Consider the following 18,275-nt stretch of genomic DNA (forward strand, 5'->3'; position numbering starts at 1 on the left):
GTAGATACAGATTTTGGGGATTTCGATGTAACGCTTCACTCATTTCCAGCCGCATGGGGGACCAGGTAAAGAAGATGGAATCCAGAGCTTCATGTTGCTGCTCGAGACTCTGTCAAGACTCCGTCACTAGTGGAAGGGGGGTTTTTTTCCGCCGCTGTGGCACCTCAAACACGTCAAACCTCAATAAACTTTGGTGTTGGAGTTATTAAATCAAATAGTTTTGTCAGTCAGCCCTCTAAATGAAAGGTGGATTCAGGGTATAAATGATTGTTCAACTCACAGCAGCAGAAGCTGGTCATTGACTCTTCATAATGTTTACATGTGCGTAGGAATTCATCTGTTTTTTCTTAATTAACACAGCCGTGATAAAACCTAGAAGACTAAATGCTAAATGTTCCACTGAGACTACCTGAAAGGCGCTTAACTTAATATCATCATGTTTAAAATCCACAGCAATTATTCTTCAGGGAGGCGTGAAATTGATTCCAAACATGTTTCTTTCTCCTCTTCACACTGTCTGATCTCTGCTCCGCTGGGACGACCTTTGATGAAATTTAATTTTGAGCAACAACACTTCATGCACCTTCTATATCTCACCCAAAGATAACACACTTTCATCTTTAATGAATTGTTCAGTACCATTGGGATTTTCTTTTTTAAATGTCTGTATCCATCGAACTGATGTTGTTAAGGTATCGGAGTGTACTTAATTGGAATTAATAAGGTTCTGTGGGTTTTACATGTTAAATGTTTCATCTATCAATTTTTTTTAGAGGTTTTTTCTTTGGCTCAAATCTTGAATGAAAATGATTTTTTTGAGCAGAAATGTGTGTTTTGGCAACTAAACAAGTTGCACAATAACCATTTGATCATAATATGTAGATCAAAAGTGATGAAATTGTCGTCCTCTTCCTCTTCCTCTACATCTATTCAATTAACTGTCAGATAAATGTGACTTTACGTGATAGATCAAAGGGGAATTTCCTTTTTATAGCACACATAATGCACAAGTTAAAGTACGGGTGGTAAAATTGTTTACACACAAATAGGCATAACCTTTTCTGTGTGATCTACAGTTTATTAGATATGAACCACCGTTCCAATCGTGTATTTATTTACTGAGACAGTTGTGACAGCAGGTCGGCAGACAGACTCAATTTCTGTGGCGTCAGCAGATCAGCGCCACCTGCTGGAGGCTGTGAGGAGATACCAAAGTTAAGTTAGGGGACGTATGGGTGTATTACATCCTATTTCCAAAAGGATTTTTACTTTGGTAAAAGTAATACATGCGTTGGATTGTGGCAGAGGGATGCATCCTCACAATACGAGACTTGATTCTAAAATGTTCTTGAAAAATGCAATATTTCTGCCTTACAGTTATAGAGGAACACTTTGGATCTTTAACAAAATGAAAACTGTATTGAAAAATTATACAGTGAATTCTAAAAAAACATTTTCTTTGCTCCATTATATATATATATATATCCATTATATAGGGTTCTCTGTGAGTCTTCCTGGGTTGCTTTTTTGTCACTGAGCTTATTCCATTTATGAGCACATACAACCATTTTCAATGATGCTTTTTGAGTATCAGTTTATGTAAATATGTCATTTTTATTTCGGGCGGGCCCTCCCTTTAAGTACAGTGCTTTAGCAGATGTACCTTTTTACTTCCCATCACTAAAGCAAATTCAAATACTATGTATTAAAGGCATTGACATTCTATATGTCAGGATCACGTGGAGGAGCAGGCGGAAGCAGGACTCAGGCGCGGACTTCTCAATCAATGTGCTCTTTATTCCAAAACAAACCCAATAACGTGCTCCAACAGCGAGGGACATATAGACAATGACACGACCAAGGACAACTGGCACACAGGGCTTAAATACACAAGGGAGGTGCAGGTGATTGGACACAGGTGGAAACACTCAGGCAATCACGGGACAAGGCAGGAAGTGAAGTTACCCAGGAACACAAGAGACATGAAAACTACAAAATAAGACATAGCAGAACCAAACCGTGACACTATACAGCAAAGGCCTCCCACGGAGCAGAATGCAGCTGATAACAAAAATTGAATTGAATAAAACTGAAAGTCCATCTTGCATCAGATTTGATTCCAGTACGATAGGAGCACTCAGCACATGTCCAAACTGTACAAGACAGCACCTGCAATTATGAACATACCTTGGTGATGTTTTCTTGAGGGCATGTTGTGTTCAGGTAGTCATTACTGGGCCTGGCTGTGTGTTATCTGCCTTTAAACCTGTCAGAAACAACAGCAGCTGGTCTCCGTGGGGAGATGCTGAAGAGCTGAAGGTCTTTTTAGCCCCCGGCATGCAGTTCATTCCTGAAATACGATGTTTCAGCTACAGGAGGGAACAGTTTGTCATTAAATATTGCTTCTTCACATTTAAGAAATATGGTTATTTACCAATGAAAGAGTGAGTTTGTGGTTGCATTATCATTATCAGCTGGGAAATTTGGTAATGCATTTTGCATGATGCATGCATCTCCTCAAGACCTAGCTGCACTGAACATCAGCTTTGTAGCATGTCATTATGAGCATGCTATTATGCTTTAGTCATTAGCCAGTTTCACAAAGCAGCTATAGCATGTCTGCAGACGTCACACTATTTAATTTAATAAACAGCCTGAGTTGTGACATTTTGGAGATTGTGTGAACATATATGTGCAGATGCAGCAACAAAGAGCTGTTTTTAATATTGTTGGGACATAAAAAGGAGCCAGCTGTCTCAACTGTGTTTCTGCATGTTAATTGAAACATCTGGATAGCGATGTGATCAAATGCTGTGTGCGGAGTAGACTCCCTCTAACGTTGTGTGTTTACTTTTATCTCCTTCAACCAGTAGAAAAATACAAGGTTTTCAGATCTTTTCTTTTACTTAGAACTTCATGAAAAATGAAACAGACGAAGCATTGCGAGGTTTGGAGTTACAGAAAAATGTGAAAAACATTAAATAGGTCAAGTCAAATGAAAATAGAGAATGTACAACAGAGAGTAATTCTTTACCACCGGCACCGATTCAAACTACGCCTAATCTATGGCATCTATACACACAACTCTTTTCTACAAACACACACACAGTAGGCATTTAATACACAAGCTCCACGTGTTCTATGTTCATCGGCCCCTTGAATTGTTCCACTTTTATGAGAACACAATATTCTGGGAAGATCTGATTCACTATCTAGAAGCTGATTGATACAATAGTTAAGTAAAAGTAGCTGATTAATCGCTCACATCGGTGACTGATGGTGAAGGGTGAGGGACTACGGAGTGCGCGCCACCTCCAGATGCTGAATGCTGTTGTTATTTCTAATTTTAAAAAAAATCTACTTGTGCTGGCTCATGACGCCCCTGAGGAACTCCTCGAAGCGCGGAGTGGCAGCTTCCCCGGCAGCTTCCCCGGCAGCTTCCCCGGCAGCTTTGCCATCGCCCTCCGCCGCCCGGGAGGCGCGGCGCAACCGGCAGTTGTAGTCGAGCTCGGGGTCGCAGTCGGGGTCGGGCAGGATGATGCCGCCCTTGGCCGGCTTCGGGGCCTCGGCGCCGGAGGGGGGCGCGGAAAACTTGGCGCAGGTGGGGTCGAACGGATGGCAGAAGGGCCTGGCGTCCGCCTCGGCCTCGGCGCCGGGCTCCAGCGGCGTGCAGCCCCTGTCGTAGTGCACGTAGCAGTCGTGGCCTTCCTTGGTCTTGCCGCGGATGCCCAGCTTGTAGCGGACCTGGTTAATTAATTGATTGATTGATTGTTTTGTTTTTATGTTGGTTTAAAACGTGGATAACAAGTGAAAGCATTATGCAACACCTTTTTAATTTCACTACATCATTTAATAAACCCAAGGAAAAGGAATAGACATAGAAGAACAAAAAGCAAGATTAGGCCAACGCTAGGTCGGTCAAAACATTTAACTATTGATTCCTAGTAGCAGGACTTCAAACTCAGACCTGGTCCTCAGCGGGCCTGCGCAGGGCGGCGGCGGCTGTCAGTAAGCACATCGGGTTCTGGCGAGGATCGCAGACCAGGGGAGCGGCGGGACGCGCGGCCTCGTCCTGGGGCATGTACTCCAGCACGGGCTTGGTGAGACCGGACAGCTTGGTGGCGGTCAGAGGGTTGCAGCCGCCGTCAAAGAGCGGGTTGCACCGCTGCTCTTTCGGGGCCCCGCCCGCAGCGCGCGGGGGGGCGGGAGCAGCGGCGTGGCTCACGCACAGCGGGTCCACTGCCGGGTCGCAGCTCGGGTAGAGCAGGTGGTAGAGGCCAGTGGGGGCTTTGTGGACCAGGGTGGGCATGCAGTAGGGATCCCGGGGGTCACACTGGAGCGCGGCGTAGGACGGGGACGGGCCGGCGGCCGGGCGGTAGCCGTACGCGGCCCTCAGGTGGTACTGCAGACACTCCACGTCTTCAGGCCCGCAGATCCTCAGCAGCTCGGACCGCTGCTCCGCGCTCAGGAAGGGCTCCAGGACGGGGGCGTAGTAGTAGAAGCCCGTGGGGCTCTTCATGGGCACGGGCAGCATGGGAGTGAGGACGGGGGCCGGTACCTTTGCCGGAGCCGGCTCGGGCTCCGGGGCGCCAGCATGGGGGACGAGGGGGTAGAGGCAGTAGGGGTCCAGGTAAGGGTTGCACATCCTGACAGGAGCAGACTTGATGGAGGCGGGCATCACCAACGCGGCCTTGGGCTTGCTGGTGGACTCGGAGATGCACTCCGGGTCGTCGGAATCGGCGCACGACTTGTAGATCTCGCTCAGGTGCTTGAGGTAGTGGTTGAAAGTCGGGCCCTCCTCTGACCTGTGCTTGTTCTGCAGGTAGGCCACGTACAGACGATCCAGATCCTCGATCTGAAATACCAGTTAAAAAGGGGGGCAAAATGAATTGGTTTTGATTCCATGTGATTCACAACCCGCCGAGGACTAAAAATTAAACTATAAGATTGCATGTGAAGCTCGAGATCGAACGACCTGCACACATATTCTTTGAGGAGGAATTTTCTTTTTCAGCACACATAGTTGTTGCTCGACCATACATGAAAGAGCTCTCTGAGACCAAGGAGAGACGCCGGAACAACTTGCATTGCAGAGTAATTTGGTATTTTAAGATGGACATAGCATAGTAGTACTTTCATATTGTCACTGGGAAAAATCTTTTAAAGGGCCTGAAAAAAATAAGTGAAGAACTCTCTATAATATTCCAACTGGTTGTGAGGAAAAACAAGGATTTTTATCCCGAGCCTCAGTGGGTGAAGCTGAATAATTCATCTGAGAGAAACTCCACTCACTCCCTCCTGGTTGTGGCTCTGCATGAAGTACTTGTACCATCCCCAGAAGTCCGGCAGGCGCTGGTACTGAGGCAAGGCGAAGACGGGGGCGTTCCTTCTGTTGCGAACCACAGGCGTCTCCACATCACCGCCAGACGCCGCGAGCGCTGAGAGGGGACGGAAGAGAGGGAAGAGAGGGAAGCAAATAAAGTGTGCAGGAGCCTGAATGCACAAACGCCGTGTGAAGATTCAGTAGATGTGTTTTTTTATTTGTGCAGTACAGAACATATGTGTGTTATGAATACACACACATGAAACATATTCATATTTGCGTTCTTTGCAAGAGTTAGATCGTTCATCTAGTTAAAGAGATTTAAGAGGTTAGTTAGATTTCTCCAGTCATTGTGACCACTGAACATGAAACGTAAGTTGTGCTTTCCGGCCGAATAAAAGGAAAGAATATCAGTCGAAGGGGCCTTCATAACTGCCCGCTGGAAAACTGATTTAAGTTTTAAAGGCCCCTTTAAACGTGTCCCAGATGCCACATCACAAAGGTCCTTACCTTTCTCCTCCCCGCGCTGCTCCACTGGAACGGCCCCCAGAAGCTCTGTAAAACACGAGCAGCAGCCACATCAGCAGCAGCAGGAACGTGAGCCAACTGGCACCAGATGTCGAGCTTTCCCTCCACATGGGGGGAAAAAATAAGGCCCCCGGGGTGAAACGCGGCAGGTGCCGGGGCTCTGGCGCCCGGGCGGCGTCCTGCGGATTGAACACCCCCCCCCCCCCCTCCTCCCGCAGACCCCCCACCTGCATCCACCCGTCAGGCTTTGAGCCGCACCCGTGGAGCTCGTGAGACTACTGGGGGCCTCCTTAAAGTTACCCTGTAAAACTACAAAGAGTGCCCCCCCCCCCTCCTCTCGCCCCCCCCCCCCCCCAAAAAAAAACTATTACCAGCACAATGTAGAGGTGGAAAGTGGGAGGGAGTGGGCATGTGTGTGTGTGTGTACATCTCTGTTCAGTATGAGAAAATGAGCCAAGTCAGGTGATTAAGGTGGCAACTTTATTTTTAAGTTATTAATGTGGAAAATTTGCCATAGTTGCCGTAGTTTCTTTTTATGACTCAAGAAATGTTTACAGGTCTGCCTTGCCAACCAGCACGGCATGTTGTTTTAGTACTAATAATATATTAATGGTAAAGTACATTATGAATACATTATGTTCTACGTACGCGTCGTATTCAACCACTGCCCAAATAAAAGTCCCAAAAAGCTATAGAAAACCAAATATATCTTCTTCTTTTTTTACACAAATTCAATTTATTAATAAATTCTGAGTTTTTTTGCCTCTTCAGGCCTCATAATATCCCTCAAATGAAACAATCTGAGAAGGTAACAACACGTTTTGCGCAACCTGCGGAAAGTGTGTTGCAGATGGACCCTGAGACCACTCGTCTAAATGGTGCTCCAAAGTATCAATGCCACACATATCATTTATTATTATGTATTCATATATCATGTCATTTTAATTCACCCAAATACCTAATACCTTTTGTCGGTGAAGTGACTACATCGGCAATAAAAACCAAATTGTGTGTGACAAAGGCCAGACGAAGACATAGGTTCATTGTGAATGAAATGCACAGCTCAAGTCTCACCTGGTAGCAAAACCATGGCTAACAGGAATCCTGTGTGGCTCAAGAAAAGCGAAGGTCGTCCAACACGAGCCATCTTCTGTTTCATGTGATTCTGAGGCAAAAAGACATTAACAATAGTGACAGACAATGTTAGAACAGAACTGATAAAAAATGAACGTCTCTTGCACAGTAAAACAAATCAACCCAAATGACAAGACTTGTTTGTCATTTGTTGTGTGATACAGAAAAGAAAGACAATGGCACAGAATTTTTTTTTCATGACAGCATAAAAGAAACTTCCTCTGAGTGACACAGTTTCACACTCATAGATCAGAAGACGTTCCCACATTTCATGCAGCATTCACATCGTTACTTACCTGCAAAGGTGCTGACGTTCTGGCCTCCTCCTCCGATCACCTGTGGCTGTCTCCGGATCGAGCTTCTTGAGGTGGGGGCCGGAGAGGGCGGAGGGGGGGGGGGGGAGATGCTTGCCGCAATGTGGTTGACTGAACTGTCAAAAAAAAACCCTTTTACCTGCGGGACCCACAGGCAGCGAAACATTTTAAAGGAGCCCCCTCGATCATTAAAAACAAAAAAAAGGCATGTCATCCGTCTCCGGCATGCTGGTGGGCGCTCCGGGATTGGCTCCCGCGCTGCCATCCGTCCGACCAATGGGGCTCCTGTAATTAGGAGGGTCGAGCAGCACGAGCGCTTTCAGTGGAGAAAGATTAACAAGGTGCCATTTAGTGCCGCGTTTCTGTCCTCGCAGGGGTTTGGAATTTGGGGTCGACGCCGCGGCGCGACGTCACATCCAAACCACTGGTGGGTTTTTGAGATTTAGAATCTGAAATAAAAAAGAATAAATAAAACCCGGAACCTGGGAAATCCACGGCGTGGTTCTTTGTCACAGGAGATCAGATTCATAAAGAAGCATTGGGGTGGCGCTGATGTAACGTTTAGAGGAAAACCGTAGTGCAAGAAGGTAGTCCTGATGTAAGATACATTACCTGGGAAATTGACTGCAAAGAATAAAAAAAGAGTATTTCTGAAATATGCATTTTGTTGCATCAGGATTAACAAAAGTGTTGCCAGGATCAAGGGCGTAACCACGCATTCTTTGTGTCCCCCCCAATATTGAGAAAATACCAATCTGTCCCCCCCAATATGCAGCAGAAAATATGTAAAATATACATTCTCCTTTTATTCCTTTTGACGTGAATTCAAATGGCCAACGTAGTCCTTGAAACTATGTTCTAAATGTGCAAATGTTCATATATAAATATACACTCACCGGCCACTTTATTAGGTACCCCATGCTAGTAACGGGTTGGACCCCCTTTTGCCTTCAGAACTGCCTCAATTCTTCGTGGCATAGATTCAACAAGGTGCTGGAAGCATTCCTCAGGGAGTTTGGTCCATATTGACATGATGGCATCACACAGTTGCCGCAGATTTGTCGGCTGCACATCCATGATGCGAATCTCCCGTTCCACCACATCCCAAAGATGCTCTATTGGATTGAGATCTGGTGATTGTGGAGGCCATTTGAGTACAGCGAACTCATTGTCATGTTCAAGAAACCAGTCTGAGATGATTCCAGCTTTATGACATGGCGCTTTATCCTGCTGAAAGTAGCCATCAGAAGTTGGGTACATTGTGGTCATAAAGGGATGGACATGGTCAGCAACAATACTCAGGTAGGCTGTGGCGTTGCAACGATGCTCAATTGGTACCAAGGGGCCCAAAGAGTGCCAAGAAAATATTCCCCACACCATGACACCACCACCACCAGCCTGAACCGTTGATACAAGGCAGGATGGATCCATGCTTTCATGTTGTAGACGCCAAATTCTGACCCTACCATCCGAATTTCGCAGCAGAAATCGAGACTCATCAGACCAGGCAACGTTTTTCCAATCTTCTATTGTCCAATTTCGATGAGCTTGTGCAAATTGTAGCCTCAGTTTCCTGTTCTTAGCTGAAAGGAGTGGCACCCGGTGTGGTCTTCTGCTGCTGTAGCCCATCTGCCTCAAAGTTGGACGTACTGTGCGTTCAGAGATGCTCTTATGCCCACCTTGGTTGTAACGGGTGGTTATTTGAGTCACTGTTGCCCTATCAGCTCGAACCAGTCTGGCCATTCTCCTCTGACCTCTGGCATCAACAAGGCATTTCCGCCCACAGAACTGCCGCTCATTGGATGTTTTTTCTTTTTCGGACCATTCTCTGTAAACCCTAGAGATGGTTGTGCGTGAAAATCCCAGTAGATTAGCAGTTTCTGAAATACTCAGACCAGCCCTTCTGGCACCAACAATCATGCCACGTTCAAAGTCACTCAAATCACCTTTCTTCCCCATACTGATGCTCGGTTTGAACTGCAGGAGATTGTCTTGACAATGTCTACATGCCTAAATGCACTGAGTTGCCGCCATGTGATTGGCTGCTTAGAAATTAAGTGTTAACGAGCAGTTGGACAGGTGTACCTAATAAAGTGGCCGGTGAGTGTAGAATTGTAGGCAATACACTTAACAAAAAAATGATGGGGAAGGGTATTCATTTGGACCCCCCCCTAATGTCTAAACCACGGGTACGTCCTTGGCCAGGATCACATCCTTTATCCAAGCAGAAGGAGCATGCGTCTACGGCCATTTTCTCCCTCTTTGAATACTCAGATGTTTTATAAAGCTGCTGTTAAATGGAGAAGAAAAAAAAGTGTACAGTCATCATTTTACATTTTTATTGGGCAAACCATAGACATTCATTTAAAAAAAAGATTGTTTCCCTTTTCATATGCGTCAGGCTGGTCTGAGAGGCTTTCTTATTATTTCTTGCACACACATGTTTTCTATCTAACCTCACAGGGGAAGCTGGGTTCCTTGGGAGAGGTGGCCCACTAATGAAGCCGCTGTGGATGTGCAGAACCATTAGGACCAGAAGGCCCACACCACTGCTAGACCGGCGGAGGCTCCTCCTGCTCGGATTGTGCCACGTGTGCAGAAAAAAACCATTGAAAGTGGATATTATTAAAATATCTTTCCAAGATTCCACTGTCAGTAATTCCTACTGTCACTGTTAAATTGAAAAAAATAAATCAAATCATTCCACCTTAAGCATCATCTTCCACTTTGTTCCCTGAATCCTGGTTTTCTGACTTCACAGTTTGTCCAGTTCTTGAAATAATTGCGGTTGTCGCGCTGCGAGACAAATCGTCGTGTTTTTTCGGCTTAAAGCAGAACAGCCATCAGTTTGTCGGTTTGTCTTTTCAAAAATGTGGACTGAGAGCCCATTAAGGGTTTCATGCTACTTGCAAAAGAAAACGTCATTAAAAACACAGACCCTTGTTAAAATGTTGATCCCTGTCAGATGCTTTTATGCTAGCACTTAAATGGTGGTTCAAGTTACATATAAGTAAGTGAACCATGAAGGCCTCACGCTGTGATTGTTACATGACTGGCAATTCAAAGGTTCTGTTGCAAAGTTAGAAGAATAACAACAAACTAAAACCAAAGCTTTAAACTGTGAACGTTCACCAACATTGACTTGACAGAAGAGCAGATCGTGCTCCTTCGTGGTCGCGGTTGTTTTTTTGTCGCCGTGTTGTTCGTGTCAGACTCCTCTGCCCATTAGCGAGTGCACACGCGTGTTCCTCAGATGGTGAACACGGCAGACGTCGTACCCTGTTGGCCGCTGTGAGGCTGTTTGGCCCCCAGTGTTAGCATTTAGCTCGGCACGCCGCTGTACGTTGATCCAGAGAGGCTCCACAGAGCTGCGTGGAAACCGTTGTGTTGATTGATAACCTCATCCAGTCTCATCTTAACGTTGTCCCCGACAACCACCATGTGGGGTTCTTTATTAAAAGAGTTCTACAATCAGCATTGAAGTATTATGTTCCTTTTACAGGTTGAAAGTTAAATGTTCTTAAAGCAATTCGAAATAAATTGATTATTAACTGCTATTAAGGACAGTTTTGTCAATTGTCTCCCATCCTTGATTGGTTTATACTACAAAACTCCATCACACAGCACTTTGTGTTTAATGCTAGTGAATGCACGTAGAGTTTTTACCATTGTCTCGTCAGTGACTGTTGGGACAGAGTTCAATGTTTCACTGATTCTGCACAGCTGAGCTGCTAAAAACCTGCAGTTTGCCTCTTGTCCTCGTCACAGGTTGTGATTGTGCATTTTCTCCACATTGTTTCTTTGGTATTGGCCAAAAGCTGCAGCTGCAGTTTACATTCTGCACTACCTATTCCTGAAAAAACTGTAATTATCAAAAGTTTTAAGATTTAAGATAATGCGAAAATTCAATGAGGATGAACGTGTCAGTTATCAACTTGGTAAAGCTTTTAAATTTAGCAAAATGGGGCAATGGTACTGCCCCATTTCTAACGTGTTACTTTGAGTGCGCAGTGATATGGATCACTCGGGTCAGTGTGAACAGCCACTGTACATTATCGCTCAATATAAACCCCCCGTGACTCGCTCTCGACCAATCAGAACGCTGGATTTCATCTACCGTGCTATATATATTCAGTACACATTTTTCTTTTTGGACTGCCAAAACGTCGATCAATAAAAAAAGACCATATGTGGCTATCAGACATAGTCATTCAAATAATTAAAGCTATTTTAACAGGCTATAATTCATCATATGCCATCTGCAGCATGTTTAGGTGCGACAGAACATGGAGCCTCTGCCCATCACATGTATAATTACACTCTTAACAGGTGTTCTCCAGCGCACTGAAACCTGCAATCCAGTTTAGAAGCCGTCGAAGACATGAGCACGATACAAGCTCATAATTTTAACATTCCATATATGAAGAATCCTCGGGATGCTGAGAATTTCACAACATCTGGAGCTGGTGACGACTTTGTAAGGATGTTTGAAAAAAGCCCAAAACTCGGACAACTATGACATGAAATTGTATGTTATTACACAGCAAATGGTCGGTTTGCTTTCCAACCCCAAAAAAATAAAAAAGATGTGGAGTGGTGAGAATATCATCCATCAACTTTGAAGCCCCTGTCACTGTATGTCATCATCGTCAAACAGATCCTCAAAATCTGTGGAAACGAAAAACACGACTAAACTACAGTGCCAAAAAAACAATAAAACACTGGCTGTATTTCAAATGCGTCGGCAAGCCCGACGTTTTCTCATAAAGCGTTTTAGGCTGCGAGGCTTACAGGGCTGCAGGGTGATAAAAGTAAAAGGATGGGCCTTTCTGTGGGTCTGACGGTTTGTGAGGTCAGAGGTCGGCAGCGGAAGTGTATGAACCTGCAAGGGGAATATGTGCCACATCCTCTGTTCATGCAGGTACCCTACATTTAAAGGGCCAGTGTGTGAGGTTTCTGGGATCGATTGACAGAAATGGAACAGAGCGTTGGTAGCCGGGGTCCTCGTCCACGTCGCGCTGCTCCGCCCCGTTTCCTCGCCACACCAGAGCGGACGAACCAGACATATCTGCACCACATGAAGGCCACGCTGGTTATCTGACACGTTCGTGAAACTCAGAAACATGGGCCGAGGTATTTTGCACCATTTCAATCATTTGAATCAACCTAATCAGCAGATTAGATTGTTAATGAAGAGCAAAGGTTCTTTTAATGTTTTTATTCATCTTCATTGACGGTTTGATCAGTAAAATGTCAGAAAATACTGAAAAAAATCTTAAGGCGAAGGTGATATCTAGTCTTTGATATCTAGACATTTTCACAGTGGGAAAACAAATGGTAGAAAAGGAGAATGGGCTCTTGTGTATATATAACTCAGTTTCAGCTTTCAGTAAAAAAAATAACAAATCTGAGTGATACCCCCCCGTTTACTTTTCTTTAAGTTCAACTGTGCTGCATAAGTACGGTCTGAAGTCAGTCTACATAAGGTACATTTTGTCCTCCTTGTACACAGACTGCTGTTTCAAAAGGTGTCATCAAACACTCAGAACATAGAAATCACACCGCACATGACAGAAAAACAAGATTCTGGCTATAATTAAAGCCCTCATAAAAAATAAAAAAAACATGATTTACAATGTAGGACAGGTACGCTCAGGTGAAAAATTCCTTCCGTTGTGTTTTTATTGCTGAGACACAATACGTTTCTTCACAGACCGAGACCTAAACTATTCCTCCAACCAAACCGCTGCAGCCCGAATGTTTCAGAGGGAAGTACACTAACGGGCACAGATTGTCACTTTTGTGAGCGTGAAAGAACTGAGCTTGTGCGTCCATGATTGTTCAACATTTAAGATCCCTTTGTAAATGTGAAACAAGGGACTTAGGGAGCTGCTTTCAACATGCGCGGGGACAGCTAAGTGGTCCACAGCTTCATCAGAGGGGAATAAAAGCCTGCCACCCTAAATTAGCCTCATACAAAGCACGTGCACAGAGAGCTCCTGCCGACGAGTCTGCGTGGAATCTGTGTCGCACATGGCAAGACGTTGCGGACGTTTGATGTAGCCCGCGCCTCGGGACAAGAGATCGCACTGCATTATAAAACACAGTCGGTAAAAAGGGGCACGGGGGGGTGAAAGGAATGTTTTGGGGCCTGTAAAAGGGATTTCCTGCTGTGAAACCCGCAGCGCTCTGACGCCCAGGAGTAAAACAGCATCATGTTCTAATAGATTCAATCTGCCCTGACTGACTAATTCCTATTGGAAGATGACTGACTCCTCCCCCAGTTCGCTTCAGATTATCTGAGGAGCCGAATTAATGTGCATGGAAACAAGATCTACGTGTAAAATCCCGTGAGAGGATCAGTGCAACCAAACGCTGTGGTAGGGCTTCATCTGTTAATGGAGATAACTTTTTTGTTTCTACTCGAGGTGTTTGTGTATTTGTTTGTGACACATCAGTCCTTGCAATCAAACCTCTACTTTATATCCCGAGAAAAACTCCACCCAATAAACAATGTCAGACTCCATTGATTACAACCCTGCCGAGCCCGGTGAATTCCAGCGTTTTGAGGTAGTAATGTTGCAGGGAACAGAGATTTTCTAGTATATAGAACATCCAATGGCGCTATAATATTACCAGTGGCACCACCAACTGCACTACTTGTCCCCAAAGTCCTCCCAGATGAAGGCAATAACCAGAGTAATAAACTTTGTCGTCTCCAGGCACAAGAAGCATTGTTGAAATGCTGGACACGCACCCGGTCTGCAGCATTTCAGCAAATAATGTATCTTTGGGGAGTCCCCCAATATTATTATGATGATGAATTGTAACATAGTCATAGCTCAACTGACTCAATTTACCTTTGAATCACAGTTTATCAAATATTTACACATTTGTCGTTTTTTCATCAAATCGTAGTCCATGTGTGTATTGCATTGTTGAAAAGAATATAGTGTCTACACAGCTCTGGTTTTAGGAGAGGTGGTCTGGTTGTAAGGCCAATGCCTTAATGGCAAAAAATCTGTATTTACTCAACATTTACTCAACATTTTATGAAGGGCTCGAGTGGATTGACGGTTTTGATCTGAGGAAATGGTAAGCAATGGCTCGCTGTATGTATATATACAGTCAATTAACAAGTTTGTAAAACTGAATTTACCCTTTTTCTCAATGCATTTTCACAAAAAAGTACTGTTAAATTTTCTTACGTTTTGCAGGAAAAAAGTTTAATCAACTAAAAATTCTTATCGACTTGAAACAAAGCGACTAATTAATCAACCAAATGTCAAAGAGGCCTCTAGGAAATAGTAATGAACACAAAGTACTGCAAAAATCCAGAAGCATGAATATTGAATACAACAACTTCTATAAAAATGTGATTAACTACTTCAACAAGTACAACATGGCTTTACAATTACAATTACATTACAATAATTTTACAATTGAGGAGCAGTGGAGATTTGTTCACTAAGAAGTACATTGTAAGTAAATGCATATGGGAAAGTAATAGATTACTTTATCTACAGTGGCTGGTAATGTGGCTATGTTATGCCTCTTTCTATATTCCACTTATGTATAGGCTGCACTTATAATGATAATGATAATAATAATGATAATATTAATAATTTGCAGGTAAACAGATATGTATGTGTTATAGACTGATTCAGCTGTTTATTATACATGACCCTGAAGAATATCCCTGTGTTAGATATGTTATGAACCTTTGTACCAGGATCTGTTGGTCTGTGTTTATAATGGTGATTAAACACGTTATATCGCCTTGTGGTGTGGTTAGCTCAGCTGCAGAGGTTCAGGGAACGGTAGTTCGGTAGTTCATGAGCGCAGCTGAGCAGCATCCGGGCTGACAAGCTGTGTCTCAAGGTCTCTAGGCTGCATCCTCGCAGCCTCCAGCCTCCAGCAGCCTTCTGGTCTACCCGGGCTGCTCCTTCAACCATGGGCGGAACCGAGCGGCCTCTGAAATGGGACGGTCTGTCCTACAGGGGGACTTCCTGCCTCATCGGCTTTACCTCCACCTCTCCCGTTGCCTAGCAACCGGCTGCGCTTGACAATAAAAGCCTTACTATTAATGGCTTCTTTTATGATCTCTAAATTCTGATTTGGGCATTCCCGTCTTCATTTTTGGGTGGAAAGTTTCCTGTCGTCTTGGTTGAAGTCATTCTTGCTTGAAACCATGTTCGTAGCCTCAGCTAACGTCACCTAAGCTAACAAGCTAACGCGGTGTCCTTTAAAAATAAATCTGACACAGAGCTCACTAGAAGACAAAAATGTTCTACTCAAAGTGCTCAGGTGAGCTCTAAAGGGTCAAACTGGGCCGTAATGTAGTTTATACACAGACTTTTTAACATGCATGTCGCCCAGAAGGCAATAAACAAACCAGTTTGGTAATTCCTTTAAAATATATTTTTGCTTTTCTATTGTGTATTTGAGTTGTTGAAAAAATTCTGCCTAAAATAAAAAATAATAAAGATGTTGTGAGGTTAACAATTTATAAACTTGGCATCTTCAGGTAACTATATTTTTATTCAAAAATATTCTCCTGGATTCATCTTTTTCATGTGCAGCATCTTCATGTTTTATGTATCATTTTTTGTTTTTAGAAAAGGTTCTTTGTTTGAGGTGTCATTGTCTAAGAGGGTTTAGAACGTTTAGAACTTGTAAAGCCCCCTGTGGCAAATATATATATATATATATATATATATATATATCAATTTATATATGTTTACATATGGTTCAATAATACATTATAATACTGCAATAAAGCTTGCAGTTTATTACCATGTCCCACCATTTGTTTTATGCATAACATGAACATCACTGGCAACCTTTAAATCTAAATGTTCTAAAGGTGTATAAAACCTTTAAAAATAATACATTCTTAAATCAGTTTTTGTTTCTGATCGATATATACAGTATTGATGTGTATGCGTGTGTGCATTAAGGAGTAAAAAAAAAACATGCACACTGTTCATAAGAAATGTTTTGTTTAAAACATGCTGCGCAGAATCAAAGATAAGTAAGTTTCACTGTTTTATTTACTTTAATTAGATGAGTTTCAGGTATAGATGAGATTTATATATATATATATATATATTCATATGTTGATGAACATTTTTATGGAAGAGATAATATATAATTCTCTCTCCTGTCAACAACAGCACCATCTTCTGCTGCGTTTCCATCACTGCTCAGAGAGTGTTGTCACAGTCCTTCTGCCTGCTGGGAACCATCCTGCTCACGTCGATGTCGTTCTTCGCAAAGATCTCCATGGCTTTCTCCACGGTGGCTTCCGGCAAGGTTCGCGTTCGGCCCAGGATCCAGGCGAAGTCGACGTGGAAAAGCCTGAGGATGTCGGTGCAGGAATACACCAGGGCCGAGTTCACATAGTCAGTGGACAGGATCCAGTAAGGGGAGTAGGGCAGGACTGGGAGGGTACGAAACGGGGATTAAAAGGAGATAACCAACAAAAAGCACAATGTCTGTTCATGTAAAGGCCTTCACTGACATCATCAGCTTATTATAAGAGGTCTCTCTCACCGTAGGAATAACTTATCCCCAGTTTAGCCGGATTCTTCATGTCCTCGATGACGCCGGCCCCTTCGATTTTCCTCAGCTGTGCTTTTCTGTTTTTTGTTCCACAAACATTTAGTGTCACCTCCAGAATCCATACGTGAACAAAGAAAAGTGCAATAAAGGACTCACAGTATTTCAGAGCTGACCACTCGAATCAATTTGTCCGTCTTCAAAGTGAAATTGGTCTCAATGCACCGACCCTTCTCAAACTGGGCCGGCAGCTTGGCGATTTCAAACCATCTCCCCATGAACTGTGGGTGCAAAGACACTTCAGAGCGCTGTCAGCTGACACGATGAATAAATCTACATGCGTGAGTGGATTCAGTAGAACAAAGGTTTTACCACTGGTGGACTACCAGTGATTTACATTTTCTCAATTACTCCACTTTTTTTACAATCTTGACTTTAACTTTCCACTTTGTGCTGTTGTACAATGACAATGCTTGTCATTTCAAAACATTTTAAAGTACTGCTAGTACAGTGAAACACATTATAATATGTCAGAGGTGGGATATATAGATTTATTTATCCCATATAAAAAAACAAATATAACATTCCCATATGGTTTACCAAGGAGAAAAAGTAAATAAATCATCCACGTCCCTGAGACGTCAGTCGACCATTTATTCACCATCTTCTCTTTGACGTGGCGTCTACCTGTTTCAGGTTGAAGGCCGGTTGGACCTCCGGCTCCGGACACGGACCCCAATGAGGCACCTGAGCCCCGATCAGCGGGAGGACGAACGCAAACACCGCGGCGAAAACCACCTTCATGTCGACACGGGCCTTCGTTATCTGCAAGGGGACAAGAATTGAACAACATAAATAATTAGATACATTTATGTGAAAAGAAATCCATAAAAACATTAATAAATAACCTTCCATTCTATTAACTTCTTCCATCACCAAACATGGGTTGTTACCTGCGTGTCCCGTTTGGATCGGGCTTATGTTCTCTCCCTCCAACAGATTCTGTTATTTGAATTAGAGACGTGGCTCTCGGGGAGGTTTTGCAGCGCTGCACCGCTGTCGCGTCAATGGGTGTCATTGTGTAGGGCCAGCTTTATTTCAGACATGAAGTGAACTATTAGCAAAGTGGAGTCATGGGAGACACACCGGTAGACATTCATTAGGCATTTGGGATGTGTTTCTGGTTTAGGTGGCCTGGAATGTGGACTCTTTTTTTTTTAAAGAGAATATTTGATTTCTTTAAGGGACTAAAACGTCTGATTGAATGTATTTTCAACCCCAAAAAATGAAACATCTAACAAACTGATGAATTAGATTAAAAAAAATTTCAATACATTTTTACGACTGACTTGTTACTTTGATTTCTACCATGATTTACACCAAAATACTCATTTGAATTTAAAGTGAAATGTTTC

At 43.6% G+C, this 18,275-nt stretch overlaps 2 protein-coding genes across 2 annotated transcripts; both read right to left on the reverse strand.

Moving 5' to 3' along the window:
- Nucleotides 1-3,357: 3,357 nt before the first annotated feature.
- Nucleotides 3,358-6,941, reverse strand: and2 (actinodin2). Its single transcript, XM_062557849.1, has 5 exons — nucleotides 6,926-6,941; nucleotides 5,834-5,878; nucleotides 5,293-5,438; nucleotides 3,968-4,855; nucleotides 3,358-3,744 (listed from the first exon to the last, which is right to left on the reverse strand). Exons 1-5 carry the CDS (start codon nucleotides 6,939-6,941, stop codon nucleotides 3,358-3,360), a joined length of 1,482 nt encoding a protein of 493 aa, XP_062413833.1.
- Nucleotides 6,942-16,320: 9,379 nt separating this feature from the next.
- Nucleotides 16,321-17,922, reverse strand: apoda.1 (apolipoprotein Da, duplicate 1). The gene is made up of 5 exons (XM_037458818.2): nucleotides 17,814-17,922; nucleotides 17,548-17,685; nucleotides 17,020-17,141; nucleotides 16,855-16,940; nucleotides 16,321-16,741 (listed from the first exon to the last, which is right to left on the reverse strand). The coding sequence occupies exons 2-5, from the start codon at nucleotides 17,662-17,664 to the stop codon at nucleotides 16,506-16,508; spliced, it is 561 nt and encodes a 186-aa protein (XP_037314715.1). The 5' UTR covers nucleotides 17,665-17,685; nucleotides 17,814-17,922; the 3' UTR covers nucleotides 16,321-16,505.
- Between the last annotated feature and the right edge of the window lie 353 nt (nucleotides 17,923-18,275).

The sequence above is a fragment of the Pungitius pungitius genome, chromosome 15, assembly GCF_949316345.1.
Source record: "Pungitius pungitius chromosome 15, fPunPun2.1, whole genome shotgun sequence".
Lineage (NCBI taxonomy): Eukaryota > Metazoa > Chordata > Actinopteri > Perciformes > Gasterosteidae > Pungitius > Pungitius pungitius.